The following is a 19,336-nucleotide window of genomic DNA, read 5'->3' on the forward strand; positions in this document are numbered from 1 at the left end:
CCATGACGAGAAGGATGCTCACCTTGAAAACGGAGTTGAGTATTAGATAAGAGATTGTTGACCATACATTTGCAAGCTATATTTTAGGACATGACCCTTTTAATCCAGATATTCATATGCCCCACCCAAATTAAGGTTTCGGGTGTAAACCAGATAAGACACCCCATATCTCCCCCTCAACAATTCTGTGCATATCGTAAAAATCAGTATCACAAAGATTCTGTGCATGTGTGGGTGGGGAAGTTCTGCCCCAATGTTGATGTGTCGGTATAGGAAGGTGTTTTTTCTTCATCCTTTCCATTTTATTTTATTGTTTTTTTAAAGATTCTATTTATTGGTAGAGAGAGAGCATGCGAGAGAGAGCACAAGCAGGGGGAGCAGCAGAGGGAGAGGGAGAAGCAGGCTCCCGGCTGAGCAAGGAGCCAGACACAGGGCTACATCCCAGGAATCTGGGATCCTGACCTCAGCCAAAGGCTGAGGCTTAACTGACTGAGCCATCCAGGCACTCCTATCATTTACATTTTATTCCAAATTTATTTTTTTTAAAGATTTTATTTATTTGAGAGAGAGATCACAAGCAGGCCAGCAGGGGGATAGAGTAGAGGGAGAAGCAGACTCCCCACTGAACAGGGAGCCCCATGTGGGACTCTATCCCAGGATCCCGGGATCATGACCTGAGCCCAGGGCGGAGGCTCAACCGTCCCCAACTTATTCGAAATGTAAAAGCATAGTCCCTGCTGTCCTGAAACTAGCTGTTGGTAGAGGAGACCTTGAATCCTAGTCCAGTCTCGGCTAAGACTTCTGATCCTGCACAATTCTCAGTAGAGCTGGCAACCACTCTTCTTTAACTCCTTGTGTTTGTTACCATTTTTAAACAATTTGTTCCAATATACAGATTTCATTTAGATAGGCTCTAAAAGAACTGCGACTTTCGAACTTGAGTGCGTAATGGATCACCTAGAATGGTGTGGGTGCCTCTCAAAAATTCAGATTGCTCCAAATTTTCGACTTTAAGAGGGTCTGGGGGTGGGACCAGGGATCCACGGATTAACCAGTTTCGCAAGCCCCCGGTGATAACTGTTTACTTTGCTACAAGGCTTTAAAAGCTGTAATCTCGGACTCCACATCATCAGCCTCCTGTCACCTTCAAACCAGCTGCGTCCCAGTACAAGGTGACGCCTACACAGTCCCCAGCCCTGACTGGGCCCGAAAACCGCATCGTAGGGGGTTCCGCTACCCACATGGTCGCCAGGGGCAACCACAAGGTCAACTCAATAGGTCAAAATAAATCTCTAACGAAAGCCTGGGCCGAAGTTGACAAAGGTCTAATCGCTCATTTTTAAGTTTAAATCTAAAAACAATACTTTAAAAAAGTAACCCCGCCCCCAACCCTCCCGCAAAAGGCAGATTCGCGTCTGGTGGGTGAACGCGAGGGGCGGTACTTCCGGGTCAGGTGGGCCGGCTGCCTTGACCTTCCTCGCCGCTCAGCCATTTTGTCCCTGTTGGTCCGGAGGCTGCAGCTGCAGAGGAGCAACCCGAGGAGATCCTGCAAAGATGCTGTCCGTGCGCGTTGCCGCGGCGGTAGCCCGCGCCCTTCCTCGGCGGGCAGGGCTGGTGAGTGCGGGGAACCGGCGGCAGGGAGGTGGCCCGGCAGGTGGCTGGTAATGTGCTGACTCGAGAGCTCTTGCTGCATGGAGGGTGAGGGGCTGACGGGTGCCGCCATCTTGCACTGCTGGCTGCTCGGCCTTGGGCTGGGCGGCGGCGCAAGGGCCCTGTTGCTCGCCATCGGTGCGGGACGGTGTTGAGCTGTGCAGGGGAGGTGGTGACCTTGATGCTGTCCAGAGATGGGGCCTCAGGGGGTGTTCACGACTTCAGTTGAGAGCTGTCCGAGAGGGGGCCGTGGGTGAAGGTCAGGGCCGGGGCGCTTGCTCTCCGACGGCTGCTCTGAAACGGCGAGGCTTGTCCCCCCTGGTTCACCGGGACTGCCCCGCTGAAGGTTAGCACTGTTGGTAGCTCTAGTTGAAGCGACCTAGGGAAGCCTGACATTGTATGAAGGTCAGCACGCCCCGGCATTTCACCTCTGCTCGGAGATCGGTTCAGGGGAAAGCAATAAATGAAGGTGCTTTTCTGAATACTTAAGTAGGCGATCTCAGTGCTGAATACTGAAACGATTGTGAAACGCCGTACAGTGCAAATGTACATTTCATGTGGCCGATACCGTGACAGCAGTGAAGCCTAAATTGTCTCAGGCAGAAAGAAGACTTTGTGCAGTGGTACTTTGACATGTGTTAAGATTTCGTACTTGAGGAATCGTCAGACAGTGATTGAGAACTCAAGGTAGAACATAGGTTGGAAAATGCCTGTAAAGGTCAATGCCCTTCCTTATCGCCCTTGAAGTTAAGGCTTGCGTTTACTTACTTTTTCCATGTTAAACGTACTATCAGTACTGGCTATTTTACTGTTCTAATACAACTATTCGCAAAAAACATTTTTAACGGTTTTCATCCGGTCCTATAGAAAGTAGTAGGTTCAGAATTGACGGTGACCAATCACTTTGTTACAACTTGGAGAAAGCAGGGGTCCAGATTGCTGTAGGCTTTGTCGAAGTCAAGACAAAAAAAAAAAAAAAGAGTCCAAGCCATACTTAATTTCTAATAAAACTCCAACATTTACTAATTTAATTTTTGTTTGTTTGTTTTTTAAGTAAAATAGGATATGTATTGATATTTCCCCCTTTTAGGAAGCAGTTTATCTTACTGAGAATTTCCACAGTTCAGCTGAAATATATCTAAAAATGAAATAATAGTACCTGATGCCTTTAAAGGAAAAGATAATTGGTAACTGTTGGTTTTTAAAATATGCTTTTTATAAAATACTTAGTGTTACCAGGAGCGCTTAATACATTTTTGCATATATCAAAAGCTATTTTGTCATGTGATTAATAGCCTTCCAATTTTAAGCAAAATTTTTGAATATAATTAATATTTTCACTGATAATGTGATCAAACTGATAATTTGAGCAAACTAAACCCACATTTGTTTAAGCTTGCCAGTTTTATTATAGGCTTTTTTTTTTTTTTAAATAAACTTTTTAAAAATGTTTATACACTAGGTCTCCAAAAATGCTTTGGGATCCTCTTTCATTGCTGCAAGGAACCTCCATGCCTCTAACACTCGTCTTCAGAAGACGGGTAAGTTATTATTTCTAAGTCTACATACACCACACTTATTGCCTTGTCATTAAGGGAAAAAATAAGTTACATAGGTTAAGTAACTTTTTTTTAATTTTCATTTGTTAATTTTTTTCTCTTAATTTTAGTTGCTACAAATCTCAGATTCTTTGCCTGTAATGTGCCATTTAGCCCTGCCTTGGTAGGTTCTCTTGTTCTAGTGAAATACTTCTTTTTTCATGATACTATAGCTTTTTTTTATCCTGATATAATATCCCTGGGTGGAAACAAAGTACACATTCAGGTGGTGGGTATCCTTTCTGAAATATGAAAGATGTATTTTTCCTCTACTAAAAAACATTAGAAAAAAGTAAACAACTTTTACCTTCATGTGTTTTGAAGGTGATAGCTGCTGATCTATACGTGGCAACCTATAAATTTGCACATTGCAAATAGAGAAGTGGGGAGGTGACATGGGAAGATGCTGTAGGTTAGGGAATTCCTTTGGGGATGTGTGAGTGGAGCTTTTGAACTAAAGATTAAACAAGTGAATACATAAATCTCCCACATGCTAAGATGAAGAATAGTGAGTATTTGCATGTCTTTAAAGGGAAAGATATTTATACTTTGTTAACAGTTGCTTTTAAAAATAGATTGCATTTTTGGGGTGCCTGGATGGCTGAGTCGGTTAAGTGTCCCACTCTCGATTTCAGCTCGGGTCTCCATCTCAGGGTCATGAGTGTAAGCCCCTTGTTGGGCTCCATACTGGGCGTATAAGGCCTACTTAAAAAAAAAAAAAAACAACAGATTGCATTTTTAAGCTTCCTGCAGAGTTTAGCCAAAAAGTAAGATTTCGGCATAGATAGAAATTTCTTAGAAATTAAACCAAAGGAGTAGAAGGCGAAAGTTCTTATTATAATGGTGTTGCTTAATTTGATTAGCTTCTTATCTGGTTTACATTTGTCTTGTGAAATTTTCTCTCAGTCACTTGGATTTGTATTTGTAGTAGTGGTAGATATCAAGCTTTTTTGAATAGAACTATGCATATTACATTTTAGAATAATTCTGTTATTGTGATTATAAAATTATAGTTTTTATGTTGTTGGGGAAATGGGTTTTAAAAAGATCTTGAGACAAGGCTATTTTTGCAATGGAATTTTTCTTTCAATAGGCACTGCCGAAGTGTCCTCTATCCTTGAAGAGCGTATTCTTGGAGCTGATACCTCTGTTGACCTTGAAGAGACTGGGCGTGTCCTAAGCATTGGTGATGGTATTGCCCGTGTACATGGGCTGAGAAATGTTCAGGCAGAAGAAATGGTAGAGTTTTCTTCAGGTTTAAAGGTAAATTATAAAATGAGATTTGGTGTTTTAGGTTTGGTCTCTGAGTTATTTATTTAGTAATTCAGAGATTGTGCTAGTGTTTTTTGTATTTTAACTTTAAATCTCAACTTCTTCAGTATTTAGTCATTATCATAGATTGTGAAAAGAATAAACTTAAGGGTTTTGGTTTTTACTTTAGGGACTGATGTATACAGAAATTGTAGCCACTAGTGCTGAAATTAAAAAATTGAGGAAACCTTCAGCCAAATTCTAAGAAGTCTGTTTTATAGCCATTAGGATCGTCTTATACAAAAGCATTACAAACTTTCAACTAAATTCATTTCTGGTGGAAAGTTGAAAGTCATTGACTTTGTATTTCTTGTAAGAGTAGACCTATTATTGTTAAGCTAGTGGTATAGTTATCAGAAGCCCTCCGATGATAGAAGTCTACTTTCTATTAGGTTTAGCCTAGTTGGCCAGTGGGATGAAAACAAATGGTAGGAGTCATGGGTTTTCTGAGAAAAGCAGAGCATGATACCTGGGTAGACCCCAGGCAGGGGAGGGGGAGGGGGATGATTACCCACTCAGCACGCCTGGGAAAAGACAGTCTTAGTCCTCTGGCTAGTGATGGGTATGGTGAAAGCCTTGATATGGAAGAATAATTACAGAGCCAAACATTTTCTCCATAGCTGTAAGACCTTGGCAAAAAATTTAGCCTCTTGTATCTTCTGTGTATACATGTTACATAGCTTTGAAAGGTGAGGCTGAAATAAATGAACTCTGAGTTTCTTTTTAGCTTTTAGGATCTAAGAGTCTAGTATTGTCTAGTAGAACTTCCTGCAGTGATGGAAATATTTTATGTCTGTGCTGTTTAAGTATGATAACTATTTTACACGTAAGGCTATTGAGTGTGTACAGTGTGGAGTTCTCACAGAGAAAGAGTGGGTGATATGTAGAGATGTGTTAATTGGAAAGAAGAGTAAGTTCTCTGACTTCTGTAAGATGGTGTTAATTCAAATTTTAAATAGCCACATGTGGTTAGTGACTTGTATTGAACGTTAACTTGCAGTGAAATTCCATGATACTCATCTGTTTGTTCTAAGTACTTCTACAGAGCTTTAATTACTGAACAGACTCCGTTCCTGGAATAGCCTTTTTCCTGAGTAATGATTAGGGACCTAAAAATCTTACATTTTGAATTAAAGTTGTAATGATGAGAGATGACCCACCACTGTTACATTATGGCATTTTGTCCTTGTTTGGGTAGCTTTTAATTTCAATTTCTACTAACCTGATGAGTTCTTAGTATAATTTTTTAAACTTTATGGCACTACTCACAGATAAAAAGATGTAAATCAACTGTGTCTTAAAATTTCCAGTTGATCACTTTATTTCATACCGATCACCTGGTTTAAAAGCCATAGACAAAAGAAATGCCGTGAAAAAAGCTTGACCTGTTCAGTTTCTTTGCTTCTTTGGTTCCTTGAGGATGCGGTAAAGGAGCATGTTAGGCACATCATGATGCCGTCCTAGGATTATTCAGGGGAACATGTTGCTGTTTTAAGTCTTGACCAAAGAAGGTTGTTTGTCGTAAAAATACTTGAGCAAACCAGATCTAAAGTACAATACTACTTTTTTTTTTTTTTTTTTTGCTAGCTGTTTTCATATCCTGTAGTGTTGACATGGGAAGAAGTACTACTCAGGCTTCATGGGGGTTCAATTGTGTGTTTTGTGTAGGGTATGTCTCTGAACTTGGAACCTGACAATGTTGGGGTTGTCGTGTTTGGAAATGATAAACTAATTAAGGAAGGAGATATTGTGAAGAGAACAGGAGCCATTGTGGATGTTCCCGTTGGTGAGGAGCTTTTAGGCCGTGTTGTGGATGCCCTTGGTAATGCCATTGATGGAAAGGTACGTTTAACGGTTATTAGATGTGGTTGTAGCTTCTAACAGACATCAAAACTGATTGATTTGGGGGCTCCTTTTTATTGTTTAACAGGGTCCAATTGGTTCCAAGATGCGTAGGCGAGTTGGCCTGAAAGCCCCTGGGATCATTCCTCGAATCTCTGTGCGCGAACCAATGCAGACTGGCATTAAGGCTGTGGATAGCTTGGTGCCAATTGGTCGTGGTCAGCGTGAGCTGATTATTGGTGACCGACAGACTGGGTAAAGCTTGTTAAACATTCTAACTAAAATTTACTTGTGGAAAGATTACTTTTTAGGCTTGGAATGGTAAATGCTTTGGATATATGGGGAGAGTGGAATGTGATGAGGATTAGAAGTAGTACTGAAATTTAAGTTGAGAAATCCTTTGAAGTATTTACTAAGATTTATGTTTACTTCTCTTTTTAAAGCAAAACATCAATTGCTATTGACACAATCATTAACCAGAAACGTTTCAATGATGGAACTGATGAAAAGAAGAAGCTGTACTGTATCTATGTTGCTATTGGTCAGAAGAGATCCACTGTTGCCCAGTTGGTGAAGCGACTTACAGATGCAGGTATTAAAGAACTTTAGTCCAGGGATGCCTGGCTGGCTCAGTCGGTAAAGCATGCAACTCTTGGGGTTGGGAGTCATGAGTTCAAACCCTCGAGGGTAGGGTTTACTTAAAAAAGAAAGAGAGAGAGAAAGAACGAACGAACTTTAGTCAGAAAGAACGAACTTTAGTCTGATTGTTCTCTGGGAGTCCTATTGTTGCTAACCTTAGAATAGCTTCTACTTGATGAAGGCTGGTTTTAATTAGTCCCCAATGAACTGAAATTTCTACTACTGTAGTTCAATAAGTAAAATAAGTATAAAACAACAATAAATGTTAAGGTTTTTGTCAGTTTCTTTAAAATAGGTGCTGTTTGGCTCTAGTTAATCTGACTTTGATAAATTACTTAGTAAAGCACTTAATTTTTATTACAATAGTCTCTAAAATCAAAATGTTGATAACCTAGTGAAACTTAACAATTTATTTTCTTCCCAGATGCCATGAAGTACACCATTGTGGTTTCAGCTACTGCTTCTGATGCTGCTCCCCTTCAGTACCTGGCTCCTTATTCCGGCTGTTCCATGGGAGAGTATTTTAGAGATAATGGCAAACATGCTTTGATCATCTACGATGACTTATCCAAACAGGTCAAAGGATATATATTTTTAGAATCTGTTTGTATGTTTGCACCACAATTGAAGGTGACAAATTGAGCTTTGAGTAACTGAACTTTATAACCCTTTCCTGTACTGTAGGCTGTTGCTTATCGTCAGATGTCTCTGCTGCTCCGCCGGCCCCCTGGTCGTGAGGCCTATCCTGGTGATGTGTTCTACCTACACTCTCGTCTGCTAGAGAGAGCAGCCAAAATGAACGATGCTTTTGGTGGTGGTTCCTTGACTGCTTTACCAGTCATAGAAACACAAGCTGGTGATGTGTCTGCTTACATTCCAACAAATGTCATTTCCATCACTGACGGACAGGTATTACTTTATGATTAAGATAAATGTAAAAGCTTTGGATGGTTCCAAGGCATTGGTTGGAACTAGGGTTGATGAACTGATTTGTTAAATGCCTTTTACTGTGGAAAATGTCAAATGTGTAGAAGAGTACGGAGAACAGTGTAATGACCCCACGTATCTCTCACCCATTTCAGTTTGTGGTGTAGTGAACTTCATTTTTGTGTCATTTACAGCCACCGCTGTTCCCCGCCCTAGATAATTTTGAAGCAAATCTCAGAGGTCAAATCACTTCATCTGCATATATTTTAATAGAAATTCATCACCTGTTTTTTCTCCTCACATCTCTTAATCTTAGCAATAGAGTATGTAAGTTGATATGTGCTGGGAAAGATTGGAGGGGCTCTTTATGATGAGAAGACACTTAACATTTTTCCTTGGAGATGTTGGGCTTCAGTTTTTTTACTTAATCTTGAAAATAGTTGTGGTTGGGTTTTGTTTTTTGCTTTTTAAGCTTATTAGCATTCTATGTATGTTGTAGATCTTCTTGGAAACAGAATTGTTCTACAAAGGTATCCGCCCTGCCATTAATGTTGGTTTGTCTGTGTCCCGTGTTGGATCTGCTGCCCAAACCAGGGCCATGAAGCAGGTAATTTGCATCACTTTGTCAAAGAGAAGGGCTGTCATTAGGTTAAAATCATAACGTATTTGTATAGTGCTTTTTGTCAGTGGGTTAAGTATTTTTTTGTTTCATGAATTGACCATTTCCGTACTTCAGGTGGCAGGTACCATGAAGCTGGAATTGGCCCAGTATCGTGAGGTTGCTGCTTTTGCCCAGTTCGGTTCTGACCTTGATGCTGCCACTCAGCAACTCTTGAGTCGTGGTGTGCGATTAACTGAGTTGCTGAAGCAAGGACAGTATTGTGAGTTCTTTCATTTCACCAGTGTATGTACTGTGTGTAAGGGCCTGGGAGTAGCCCATAGAGTAATACATGGTGTTCTTTCATTAAAGATACAGTGGTTTGAATGTGATTGATGCCTGTTGTACTTTTAGTACAGTCTGTCATTATTTGAATAACCAGGAAAACTTGACTAAATACACTTAAAGTTTTCTTTTAAGAATTAAAACCTATTAGATCTCTTCCTCCGCCCCTTTCCCCGTTGGTTTTGAGAGAATGGAATTGGGCAGATTTTTATTTATCTTGCTGTAAAGTTTCAGCAAATTGTTTATACCTCAAACCATATACATGCTTCCAGATGATAAACAGTGCTTGTGGAATATGCCCAAAGATTATACTTTATGGCTTGCAAATACAAGGAAAAAACTTTCCCGGGGAGAGAAATGGGAAAGAGTATTAATGTGGAGTTTGTCACAGAGAAAGTGAGAGTATGTGATATGTAGAGATAATTAGAAATAATAATTATTATTAATAATTAGAAAAGGTAAGTTTCTCTTTGTTAATGTGGCATTTATTTATTTATTTGAGCAACTTACTTGGCGTTTTTTGTTTTCAGCTCCCATGGCTATTGAAGAACAAGTGGCTGTTATTTATGCTGGTGTGAGAGGGTATCTTGATAAATTGGAGCCCAGCAAGATCACAAAGTTTGAGCATGCTTTCCTGGCTCATGTTATCAGCCAGCACCAGGCACTGTTGGGCAATATAAGGTATGAACACAATTGATGGCCTCTTTTTTGTAAATTTTAAAATAAAAAGTCTTGTTAAAATTCTTTTGAATTTTGTAGCTAGTCATTGGATTTCTGTTTAGGTCAGAACTGATGAACTGCTTTTCATTTCCAAATAGGACTGATGGAAAGATCTCAGAACAGTCAGATGCGAAGCTGAAAGAGATTGTAACAAACTTCTTGGCTGGATTTGAAGCTTAAACTCCTGTGGATTCACATGAAATACCAGTTTGGTTTTGTCGTCGTCGTTTATTCTAGTAATCAGTTCCGTTTGTAAGAGGATTACTCTCATACTCCAGATGTACAGAAATGACCTTAAAAATAAAGGTTCCATATTGGTTGGCGGTTTTCTGTGGTCTGAGTGCTGCTTTTAAAAGAACTGAAATTAATTAATTTGAATTAGTAAGCATGCTTTTTAGAGAATTCAAGGCTGAGCTCTTTGTAAGGTTCTAGACTGCTTTGTGATTGGTTAAAGAAGAGTTCATAAGCTAGGTAGCTGGATATGTGCCAGAGGTCACATTTGGTAATGCTGAAGAGTCTCACTGGCTTCTCTGCCGAGAAACTGATCTATATAAAGAAATACTGTAGCCAAAAAATGGATAAGACAATTAAAATTCGCAAAGAAATGAAAAAAATGCTAAGTGAAGTCTGAAAGATTAAGACAGATTGAGAAAGGACATATCAGCGGGTAGAATTATGAACATTTGTCAATACCTTTTCATTGTTAAGTATTGTTTAACTTTTATACCTTTTATAAGTAGCAGTTTATAATTGTAATCAAGCTGGTCAGTTTTTATGATTAGTATTTTTGGTCTTATTTGGGAAATCTTCACCCTACAATATACAAAGATAACTATATTTTTACTAAGAGTTTTAAAGGTTTGCTCTTGTTACCTAAGAGCTTAATCCAGGTATTAAGAGTTCTGAGCGAAATACAACACATAGGATGTATATAGAGAGATTGTAGGGGCTGGCAAATTTCAAAGGGCAGGTGGGCAGGCTGGAGACTCAGGGAAGAGTGTGTCTGGAGGCAGAATTCCTTCTTCCTTGGTGGACCTCAGGTTCTCTAAAGGCCTTCAACTGGATGAGAGCTACCCATGTTATGGAAAGTGATCTTTTAGTCATAGTATTTTAAGTGTTAATCATGTCTAAAACATACTTTCACAGCAGTTAGACTGGTGTTTGGCCAAAAACTGGTTACCATAGTTTAGCCATGTTGACGCAGAGATTGACTGTCACTGGGGCCCCTGGCAGGCTCAGTCTGTAGAGACTTGATATTGGGGTTGCGAGTTTGAGCCCCACTTTGGGTGTAGAGTTTACTTAACAAAAGATTGTCCCAATCCATCTGGAGTACGTTTTTGTGTAGAGGTCAGAAATCTTTCCATATTCATATCCAATTTTCTAGCTCCATTTATTAAATGACGCCCCCATGTAACCTGCCACAACACCTGTGGTGTATTTAAGTTTCATGTGCCTGGGTTTTTCTGGGCTCTTTTTAAATTGTTAAGCCGGCATATCATTTAAAGAAACAAAAAGTCAAGATGGGACTTTATGAAAAATGGAAATCCCTCGCTTGCCTACCCCAAACCTTCCTACTTCCCAAAGGCAGCTTATTTCTATTCAGTTATTTTGTCAGCTCCATATAGCAGTTGTGCCACTTCCTTTTACGTTACATGTGTAATCTGTTGATTTCACCCAACGGATAAGAACTTTGCATGTGCACACCTATACTGCATACTCCACAATTCTCTTAACTGTCACCACAATACGAGAAAATGATTTGGGATGAATTCTGCTCATATGACTTCTTTATGATCTGATGAAAGTGGAAATGCTTGTTTTAACTTATCTGAGCGTGGTAGGGTCTTTGTATAGAATATTTTAAAGTAGGTTTGGTTTAACTGGTCTGATAAAAGCAGGGCAATGTCCAAGAGCAAATACACCCTAGAAGAACTTTTGTGAATGGTCCTATGGATTTTAGTTTTCTGTAGTAATTTGTTAAATCCTTTAAGTCATTTATTCATCAAGATTAAGAATTGTAGGGCACCTGGGTGGCTCAGTTGGTTAAGTGTCTGCCTTCAGCTTGGGTCATGATCCCGGAGTCCAGGGGTCAAGTCCCACATCGGGCCCTGCTCAGTGGGGAGTCTGCTTCTTCCTCTGTTCTTCAACCTGATTGTTCTCTCTTGGGCTCTCTCTCTCAAATAAAATCTTAAAAAAAAGATTAGGAATTGTAAAAGAGGTGCCTGGCTGGGTGAGTCAGTGGAGCACGAAACTCTTGATCTTGGTGTCATGAGTTTGAAGACACTGTTTGGTTTAGAGATTACAGATTAAGAGGCAATGGTTAGGGGAAAGAAAATGTGCTAGAAGATGGCAAGAGTTTCCCTAAATCAGTAGTCTCTTCCCCCGCCCCCCCCCCCAGTAGTTTTGCTAAGCTAGAACCCAAAATAGTCTTACTACAACAGTGAATCAGGAGAAAGAAGTTGAGATTCAAATCTTATTTTTTATTAGTCACTCAGAGACCAGCAAGTTGGGAGACCTCGCAGGCACCCAGCTGTTCTCACCAGATGGGCCTGAATACTCTGCCCAATGGCCCTGCTGGGGGGCAGCCAAAAGGCTGTCATAAAATGTGTTTTTGCACAGCTTATCATCTGAGAAATGCACTTGACCTTTGACATTTGAGATTTTGTAACTTTCAGATACGTCTTTTAAAATCTATTTGATGATTATAAAGTCTAGCTCTGGAGAAGGCCTCTAATGTCTCAGCTCTGTAATCTATGTAAGAATATTAAGATGAGCATATCTTACTTAAGTGCTTAGTTTAGCTATTTGTTGCTCAACTATAAGATGAGCACTAAAGAGGACACAGAATGAGTAACAGAACCCTCTTAACTTCCCTAGGGGAGAGAGGAGGACAAAAGACAATATATCGTAATGACTGTAAATGCTGTGTAATTATAGAAGTAGACAGAGGATGCAGTAAATGACCAGTACAAAGTGCCATTTGGTTTAAAAATGTATCCCTATTTACAGAACTGGAAAAGAGCTCATGGAAGAATTGGCCTTTGGCAAGAGGTAGACTTGTTAATTATGAAAATACTCAGGCCTAAGGAAAAGTTGGAAGAAGAGTACAAGCAACACTCATTTACTATTCATCAATATATGCCACTTGTTAATACTTTGATGCATTTGCTTTATTTTTATGGGGAACCATTTGAGAGTAAGTTGCAAGCATCCTGACACTTTTTTTTTTTTTTAAGATTTTTATTTATTTGACAGAGACAGCCAGCGAGAGCGGGAACACAGGAAGGGGGAGTGGGAGAGGAAGATGCAGGCTCCCAGCGGAGGAGCCTGATGTGGGGCTTGATCCCAGGACACTGGGATCACACCCTGAGCCGAAGGCAGACGCTTAACGACTGAGCCACCCAGGCGCCCCCATCCTGACACTTCTGATACCTCATCTAAAAAATAGCATCTGGGGGCACCTGGGTGGCTCAGTTTGGTTAAGCATCCAACTCTTGATTTCGGCTCAGGTCATGATCTCAGGGTCATGGGGTTGAGCCCTGCATCAGGGTCCGCATTCAGCATGGAGTCTGCTTGGTATTTTCTTTCTCTCCTTGTGCACTCCCCCCTCTCCACCGCCCACCCCAGTCTCTTCTCTCTCTCAAAAAAAATTTAGCATCTGTGCCCTAAGAATAAAGACCTTCAACTCATTTGGATAATAGAACAATCTTGTTTTTGCGAACATCTCCTTTCACCTTCTTGCTGGTGAGTTTTCTCCCCTTTGTGTCCACAGGCTCCTGCCCTTCTTAGCTTGTATGGAGCTTCCTGTTGCCTCATTGTCTTCAGAATTCCATTTCAGTGTGGATTCCCTATACATAGGCCTATTACATTTGATTTTCTCCTTTACTTAAAAAAAAAAAAAAGGACCATCTATATAGCCACAGTAACAATTTACCTAAGAAAATTGATTCAATAATATGCAGTCCAAATTAAAATCTCCCTTTTTATCTCCCCAGCATCTTTTATAATAGTATTTTTTAAAGTTTTTATTTAAATTCCGGTTAACATACAGAGTAATACTAGTTTCAGGTGTATAATTCAGTGATACAACATTTAACATACAGCACCCAGTGCTCATGACGATAGGTACACTCTGTATAATAGTTATTTTTTTTTAAACTGTGAATATCTTGTTCCCCAACAGCTTTTCACTGAATGGCTATGATTTATTACAGTGGGAGGCCACAAAGCAAAATCAGCAACAGGAAAGTGATCATGGAGTGATGTCTGGAGGAAACCAGGCCCAAACTTGCAAGAGTCCCCATGCAGTGGAGTCACACAGGAGGCACTTAATTCCTCCAGCAATGAATTGTGATAATATACGTGACCAGTCTACCAGGGAAGCTCATTAGAAACTCGGTACCCAAGGTTTTTACTGGGGTTGGTCACATAGGCGTGCTCTGTCTAACCACAGACCCAGATCCCAGACTCTCAGGAGGAAGTAGGCATTCAGCATAAACCCGTTGTATAAATAGTTTAGGCACAGTGAGACACTCTGAGCCTTTAGGGAGAGTTTTTGGTTTGGTTTGGTTTTTTTCAAAGATCTTATTTATTTATTCATGAGAGAGAGAGGCAGAGGCAGAGCGAGAAGCAGGCTCCCCGCAGAGCAGGGAGCCCGAAGTGGGATTCGATTCCAGGACCCCGGGATCATGACCTGAGCCGAAGGTAGCCGCTTAACCGACTGAGTCACCCAGGCGCCCCCACTGGGAGGTTTCAATTGGCTCCTGTGTTCCTTTGATATGCCCCTAATTGTTCTGCGTGTGTTCACTTTCTGACACTACAAGATGCTCTAGGCTTGTATTTCCTGCCCCAGCCCTAGAAACAGTCCTTGTTAATTAATTATTATTTTTTTTTAGAGAGAGAGAGAGAGAGGGAGAGAGAGAATCTTAAGCAGGCTCAATGCCCAGTGTGGAGCTCGATGTGGGGCTCCATCTCACAACCCTGAGATCATGACCTGAGCCGAAATCAAGAGTCAGACACTTAACCCACTGAGACACCCAGGCATTCCTCTAGAAACAGTTCTTATGACTGTTTGGCTTTTTAAAATCAGGTTGTCTGGTTTTGTTTCTTTGTTTCTTTTGAGTTTTATAAGTTCCTTATATAAATATTGGATATGAATCTTCTCTGGACAAATGTACTATAAATCTGTTCTGGGGCTTGCCTTAGTGGTGGCTTTTGACAGAAAAAGAAGCCCCTGTGTGCAGTAGGTTATCTTCTGTGACAGCAGATATCCAACTTTTCCCATCTTTACACTTCTTTGACCAGGAATAGATCCTTTGAGTCCCTTACCTTACTCATTAACTTATGAAAATTCAAATATTGATGGTATCTACCCTTAATCCTTTCTTTGATGCAAACCAAAGCTCCTCACCCACCATGCAATGAGGCCTTGGGCCCTTCAGCCTCCTCCTGGATGTTTGTCCCTAGTAATCTATTCCTGTCCTGTCCTGACCCTCTGCTCCGTTCCTCCATCTACTCGGCTTCCAATCTTAGTGACAAAATCCAGCCTCTTATTTTGACACTGACTTGGCAGACCTAAGGACACAGCTGACTCCTGCCCTCTGGTGCTTTCTGACCCTGGGCTCTGCTTGGCCGGGTCTTGGTTCAGGGATCCCATCTGGCTTTAGCTGCTTGGCCAGTACTCCTGCCAGGTTTGCCCCTACTTCCTGGGATGGAGGGATCAGACTATGGGGACTGAAAGAAAAATTGGTAGGGCTGTTGATGATCAGAGAGAGTTTCTTGAATTCCCTGTCTGGGCCCATCATTGTCTAATCCATGAGAGTACACGAGAGAATGTCAGTGTTACCTTGAGGTGCTTTGAAGTTTTCTTGCGGAGGTAAGAGATCCAAGAGAGGCAGAAATTAGAGACATTAGGATATAAGTAATACATTATTAAGGGCTGGTTTGTGTAATATGGATGCCAAGTTCTAGAGATTCGAGAAGTGAGAAGTCACCCAGGGCTGGAGAAGTTGGGGAAGTGGTGACGAGGTGGAACTTTAGCAGGAGGAAGAGTGACCCAGGTAGCCCACCATGCATGGGCAAAGCTGGCGTGGCAGAACAGGGAAGAGCCTGACTGGCTCGGGGGGGTGGGGGGCAGGAAGCTGGGCAATGAGATAGAAAGGTCAGGGTAGAGCCAGACCCAGGAAGGTCTTGAAAGTCAGGCAGAGGTGTTTGGGACTTCATTCCGATGGGCAACAGGGAAACTTGGTAGCTTTGTGAGGAGAGGAGAGACATGCAGAAAGCAGTGTTTTAAGGAAGAATGATTAGAAAGTGTTGGTGGGAGCAAAAGGAGGAAGAGGGATGTAGACATCAGACTGCATGAAACTGTGAAAGGAAAATTGGTGATTACAGTGGGTATTTGTTCTTTTGGCCACTCACCATTCATTTATCCCACCCAAGAGATTCCTGGGGAATCTTTCCACTGGAGCCTCTGGGGAAACCCTCCCCTTCCACCACTGCTGAGACTACAGACGAGACAACCTTTCTGGAAAAGCATTTGGCACTCTATTCCAAGAACCTTAAAAATGTTTCTATTCTTTGAACTGTTAATTTGACTGTGAGGAATTTTAACAAAGGTTCATGTAACAGCTATTCATGTAAAAAGATTCAGCAATGTTTCTAAATACATTAGGGAAATGCTAAGGAAGCACTGGCATATTCACTTGATGGGAAATTATGCAAAAGTTAAAAATAATATTGAAGAGTTTTCTTTTTAAAATTTTTTTGGGGGAGTGTAATAAATTCACAGAGCACAATTCAGAGGTCTGAAAGGGCATGAAAGGAAAAGTAGTTCTCCCTCCCTCCTATGTTCCCTCAGCCCCATCCCCTCCTCAGAGAGAACCATTTTAAAACTGTGATGGCGGCGGGGGGGGGGGGGGGCTTGGTGGCTCAGATGATTAGCATCTGCCTTCTGCTCAGGTCCTGATCTCTGGGTCCTGGAATCAAGCGCCACCTCAGCCTCCCAGCTCAGCGGGCAGTCTACTTCTCCCTCTCCCTCTGCCTCTCCCCCTGCTTGTGCTCTCCCTGTCTCTCTCTCAAATAAATAAATAAATAAATAAAAAGTCCTTAAAAAAATAAAAATAAAAATAAAATGTGTGTGTGTGTCTGTGTGCGTGCACACGCGCACGCCCTTTTCTGGCCTTACTCAAATGGAAGCTTGTTCTGCATCTTTTTTTTTTTTTCATTTAATGTATCTGGTGATTGTCCTATATCAATACACAAAGAACTTCCTCATTTTTTAATACTTGAATGTTATTTCATTATGAAGATATATCACAATTTATTGAGCTGATTCTCCATCAATAACTGTTCAGCTGATTCATATCTTTTGTTAGAATAACCATGCTGCTCTGAGTAACTATACATATTTCACTTTGTGCATGTGAGAATATATTTGGAATTATGTCTTCGACATGGAATTGTTGGGTCAAAATATAAGTGCATTTTAAATTTTGGTGACATGGCCAAATTTCTCTTCCCAGAGATTTTCAACTTCTACATGCAAGAGCGTCCATTCAGCCAGCACTGTGTGCTGTCAAACTTTCTGTTAGGAAAAGTGCACTTAATGACTTTAGAAGATACTTATGAAATGTGGTTAAGTTAAAAAAGCAAGATTCAAAATTTTATGTACAACAGATGTGTATAATTGGAAGAGATTATTTCAAAATATTAACAGCTGTTATCTTAAAAGTATTGATCATTTAATGTCATCATTTCAAAATTGCTATAGTAGTATTATTTAACTTTGTTAGTAAAATCCCTCCAATTGGTTGTAGACCCTTAGATATAGTACACATTTTACTTGTCTTTTTACTCACAACGCCTTGACCAGACGATGACTTCAATAAGGTTGAGGAATGAATGCATAGTGTTTTCCGTCAGTGTGGACAAGCATTTGTAATTTTCAATCCTGCCACCAGGTGGTGGAAGAGCGTTAAAAGTTAGGGATCTTTGGACCCAGAGCTGTGAAAATCAAGCATTATGCACGTGAGCGTTTGAAAGGTTTCCTAAGACTTAAAAATACATATATTAAAAGTTAAAACTTAGACAATTAGAATTCTGTCTAAAATATCTGCCCCCAAATTAAAAGCTTCCAGGAAAAATCTTGGTGCTCTTTTCCTTAACTTCAGTTTCTTTCATCTTCCCAACTCATGTTATTTTTTTTTTAAAAGATATTTATTTATTTATTTATTTATTTATTTATTTATTTATTTATTTATTTATTTATTTATTTATTTATTTATTTATTTATTTGAGAGAGAGCACAAGCCAAGGGGGAAGGCAGAAGGGGAAGCAGGCTACCCGCGGAGCAGGGAGCCTGATGTGGGTCTCTAGGATTCTAGGACCCTGAGATCATGACCTGAGCCGAAGGCAGACACTTAACCAACTGAGCCACCCAGGTGACCTCAATTCATGCTATTTCTTACCTCTGCTGCAGTTTATCCTCCATCCTGGTGCCCACCATGGTCTCTCCAGCCTCCAGATGGTGCTGCCAGGCTTCTCTTCCTCCTAATCTCACTGCTTTCCAAAGGGATGAACTGCCGGAACGCTGAAGGCATACGCCCTCAGAGTGATCCAGGGCTGGAGTCAAAGCTGTGGATAACTCTGCTGGTGAGATTTCATCACAGGGGGACTGGGCTTGGTATTTTCAGGCAGGACCTTTTAGCTATCCTTCAAATCACCCCAGCAAATGCTCTTTCACTGTGTCTGGTCAGAGGTAAAACCTACTCAAGAGGCAAATGCTTGCCTCTCCAGCCTGTGGCTGCAGGTGGCCATGAGAACTCAGTCTCGGTGACCTTCATCTTCCCTTCCTGGAGCACCTACTCTTTGCCCAGGGTGAATTTGCCCCAGCGGTGACAGCTGTCTTTGGCCCTGGCCCTGTTTAGAAGGGTAGAACTCCAACCCAGCTCTTTACCCATTTAATACCCTGGAATCTTGCGCAACTCGTTCAGCCTCTCCGGGCCACAGTTTTAGCTCAGGGCATGTAGGTCGGGCAGTACTTTGTCCCAGAGCACCACAGTACCACAAAGCAGGGATGGGTCTGTCTTGTCCTGGGTTATGTAGGTCTTGAGAGAATAAGAGCGCAAGGAGAGAAAGGAGGCTCTGGGCTCCTTCCTACTGGAGGGGGATTGGTGGAAAGGGTCTTGGATATTGAAAAAAGGGGAGGAAGTCGGGGAGGAGCTGAGCTCTTGGAGGCCTCGGAAGGACCCCACTAAGGACCTAGAGTCAAGGGCTAATAGTATCAATGACCTTTCCTTGACTTTCAGATGAAAACCCGCCCAGGGGCTGATCTGTGGCAAACGCGTCTGGGGTAGTACACAGGACTTGCTGAAGCGTCCCCTGGCATTGTCAGTCTTCAAACTTTGCGGAGCTGACACCTGGTCCACGCGACCACTCTCTGATCAGGCGGGGCTCCGTCCACCACCCCGCTGAGACCTGATTTCTCTGCGAGGAATTCGGTGGGGGAAGAGGGGAGCACGTAGGCGGGAAGGGAACCGAATTCGGAAAGACGGTAGACATGTTGCTTGCAATCCTTGAAGGCTTCCTGAGCGAGGGGCAATTCCAGGGTCACAGAGGTCGCGGAGCTTTAGGTGGGCGTGGCGCGGGCGCTGGACTTGGGGTGGCGGGCGGGGAGGAGCTGTGCGCCCAGGGCTGGCGCTGTCGGGCG

General features: G+C 41.6%; 1 protein-coding gene across 1 annotated transcript; it reads left to right on the forward strand.

Moving 5' to 3' along the window:
• Window positions 1-1,458: 1,458 nt before the first annotated feature.
• ATP5F1A (ATP synthase F1 subunit alpha) lies at window positions 1,459-9,957 on the forward strand. The gene is made up of 12 exons (XM_045789991.2): window positions 1,459-1,614; window positions 3,113-3,191; window positions 4,342-4,511; window positions 6,228-6,401; window positions 6,490-6,656; window positions 6,845-6,993; window positions 7,465-7,616; window positions 7,725-7,949; window positions 8,467-8,574; window positions 8,704-8,848; window positions 9,441-9,591; window positions 9,729-9,957. Exons 1-12 carry the CDS (start codon window positions 1,555-1,557, stop codon window positions 9,808-9,810), a joined length of 1,662 nt encoding a protein of 553 aa, XP_045645947.1. The 5' UTR covers window positions 1,459-1,554; the 3' UTR covers window positions 9,811-9,957.
• Window positions 9,958-19,336: the final 9,379 nt, after the last annotated feature.

This window comes from Ursus americanus, chromosome 19, assembly GCF_024610735.1.
Source record: "Ursus americanus isolate L20-20 chromosome 19, mUrsAme1.1.p, whole genome shotgun sequence".
Lineage (NCBI taxonomy): Eukaryota > Metazoa > Chordata > Mammalia > Carnivora > Ursidae > Ursus > Ursus americanus.

Coding starts and splice junctions, on each gene's coding strand:
- ATP5F1A (XM_045789991.2), top strand. CDS start 1,555: ATGCTGTCCGTGCGCGTTGCCGCGGCGGTAGCCCGCGCCCTTCCTCGG. Junction 6,657..6,844: donor ATTGGTGACCGACAGACTGG/GTAAAGCTTGTT, acceptor CTCTTTTTAAAG/CAAAACATCAATTGCTATTG. Junction 7,617..7,724: donor ACGATGACTTATCCAAACAG/GTCAAAGGATAT, acceptor CCTGTACTGTAG/GCTGTTGCTTATCGTCAGAT.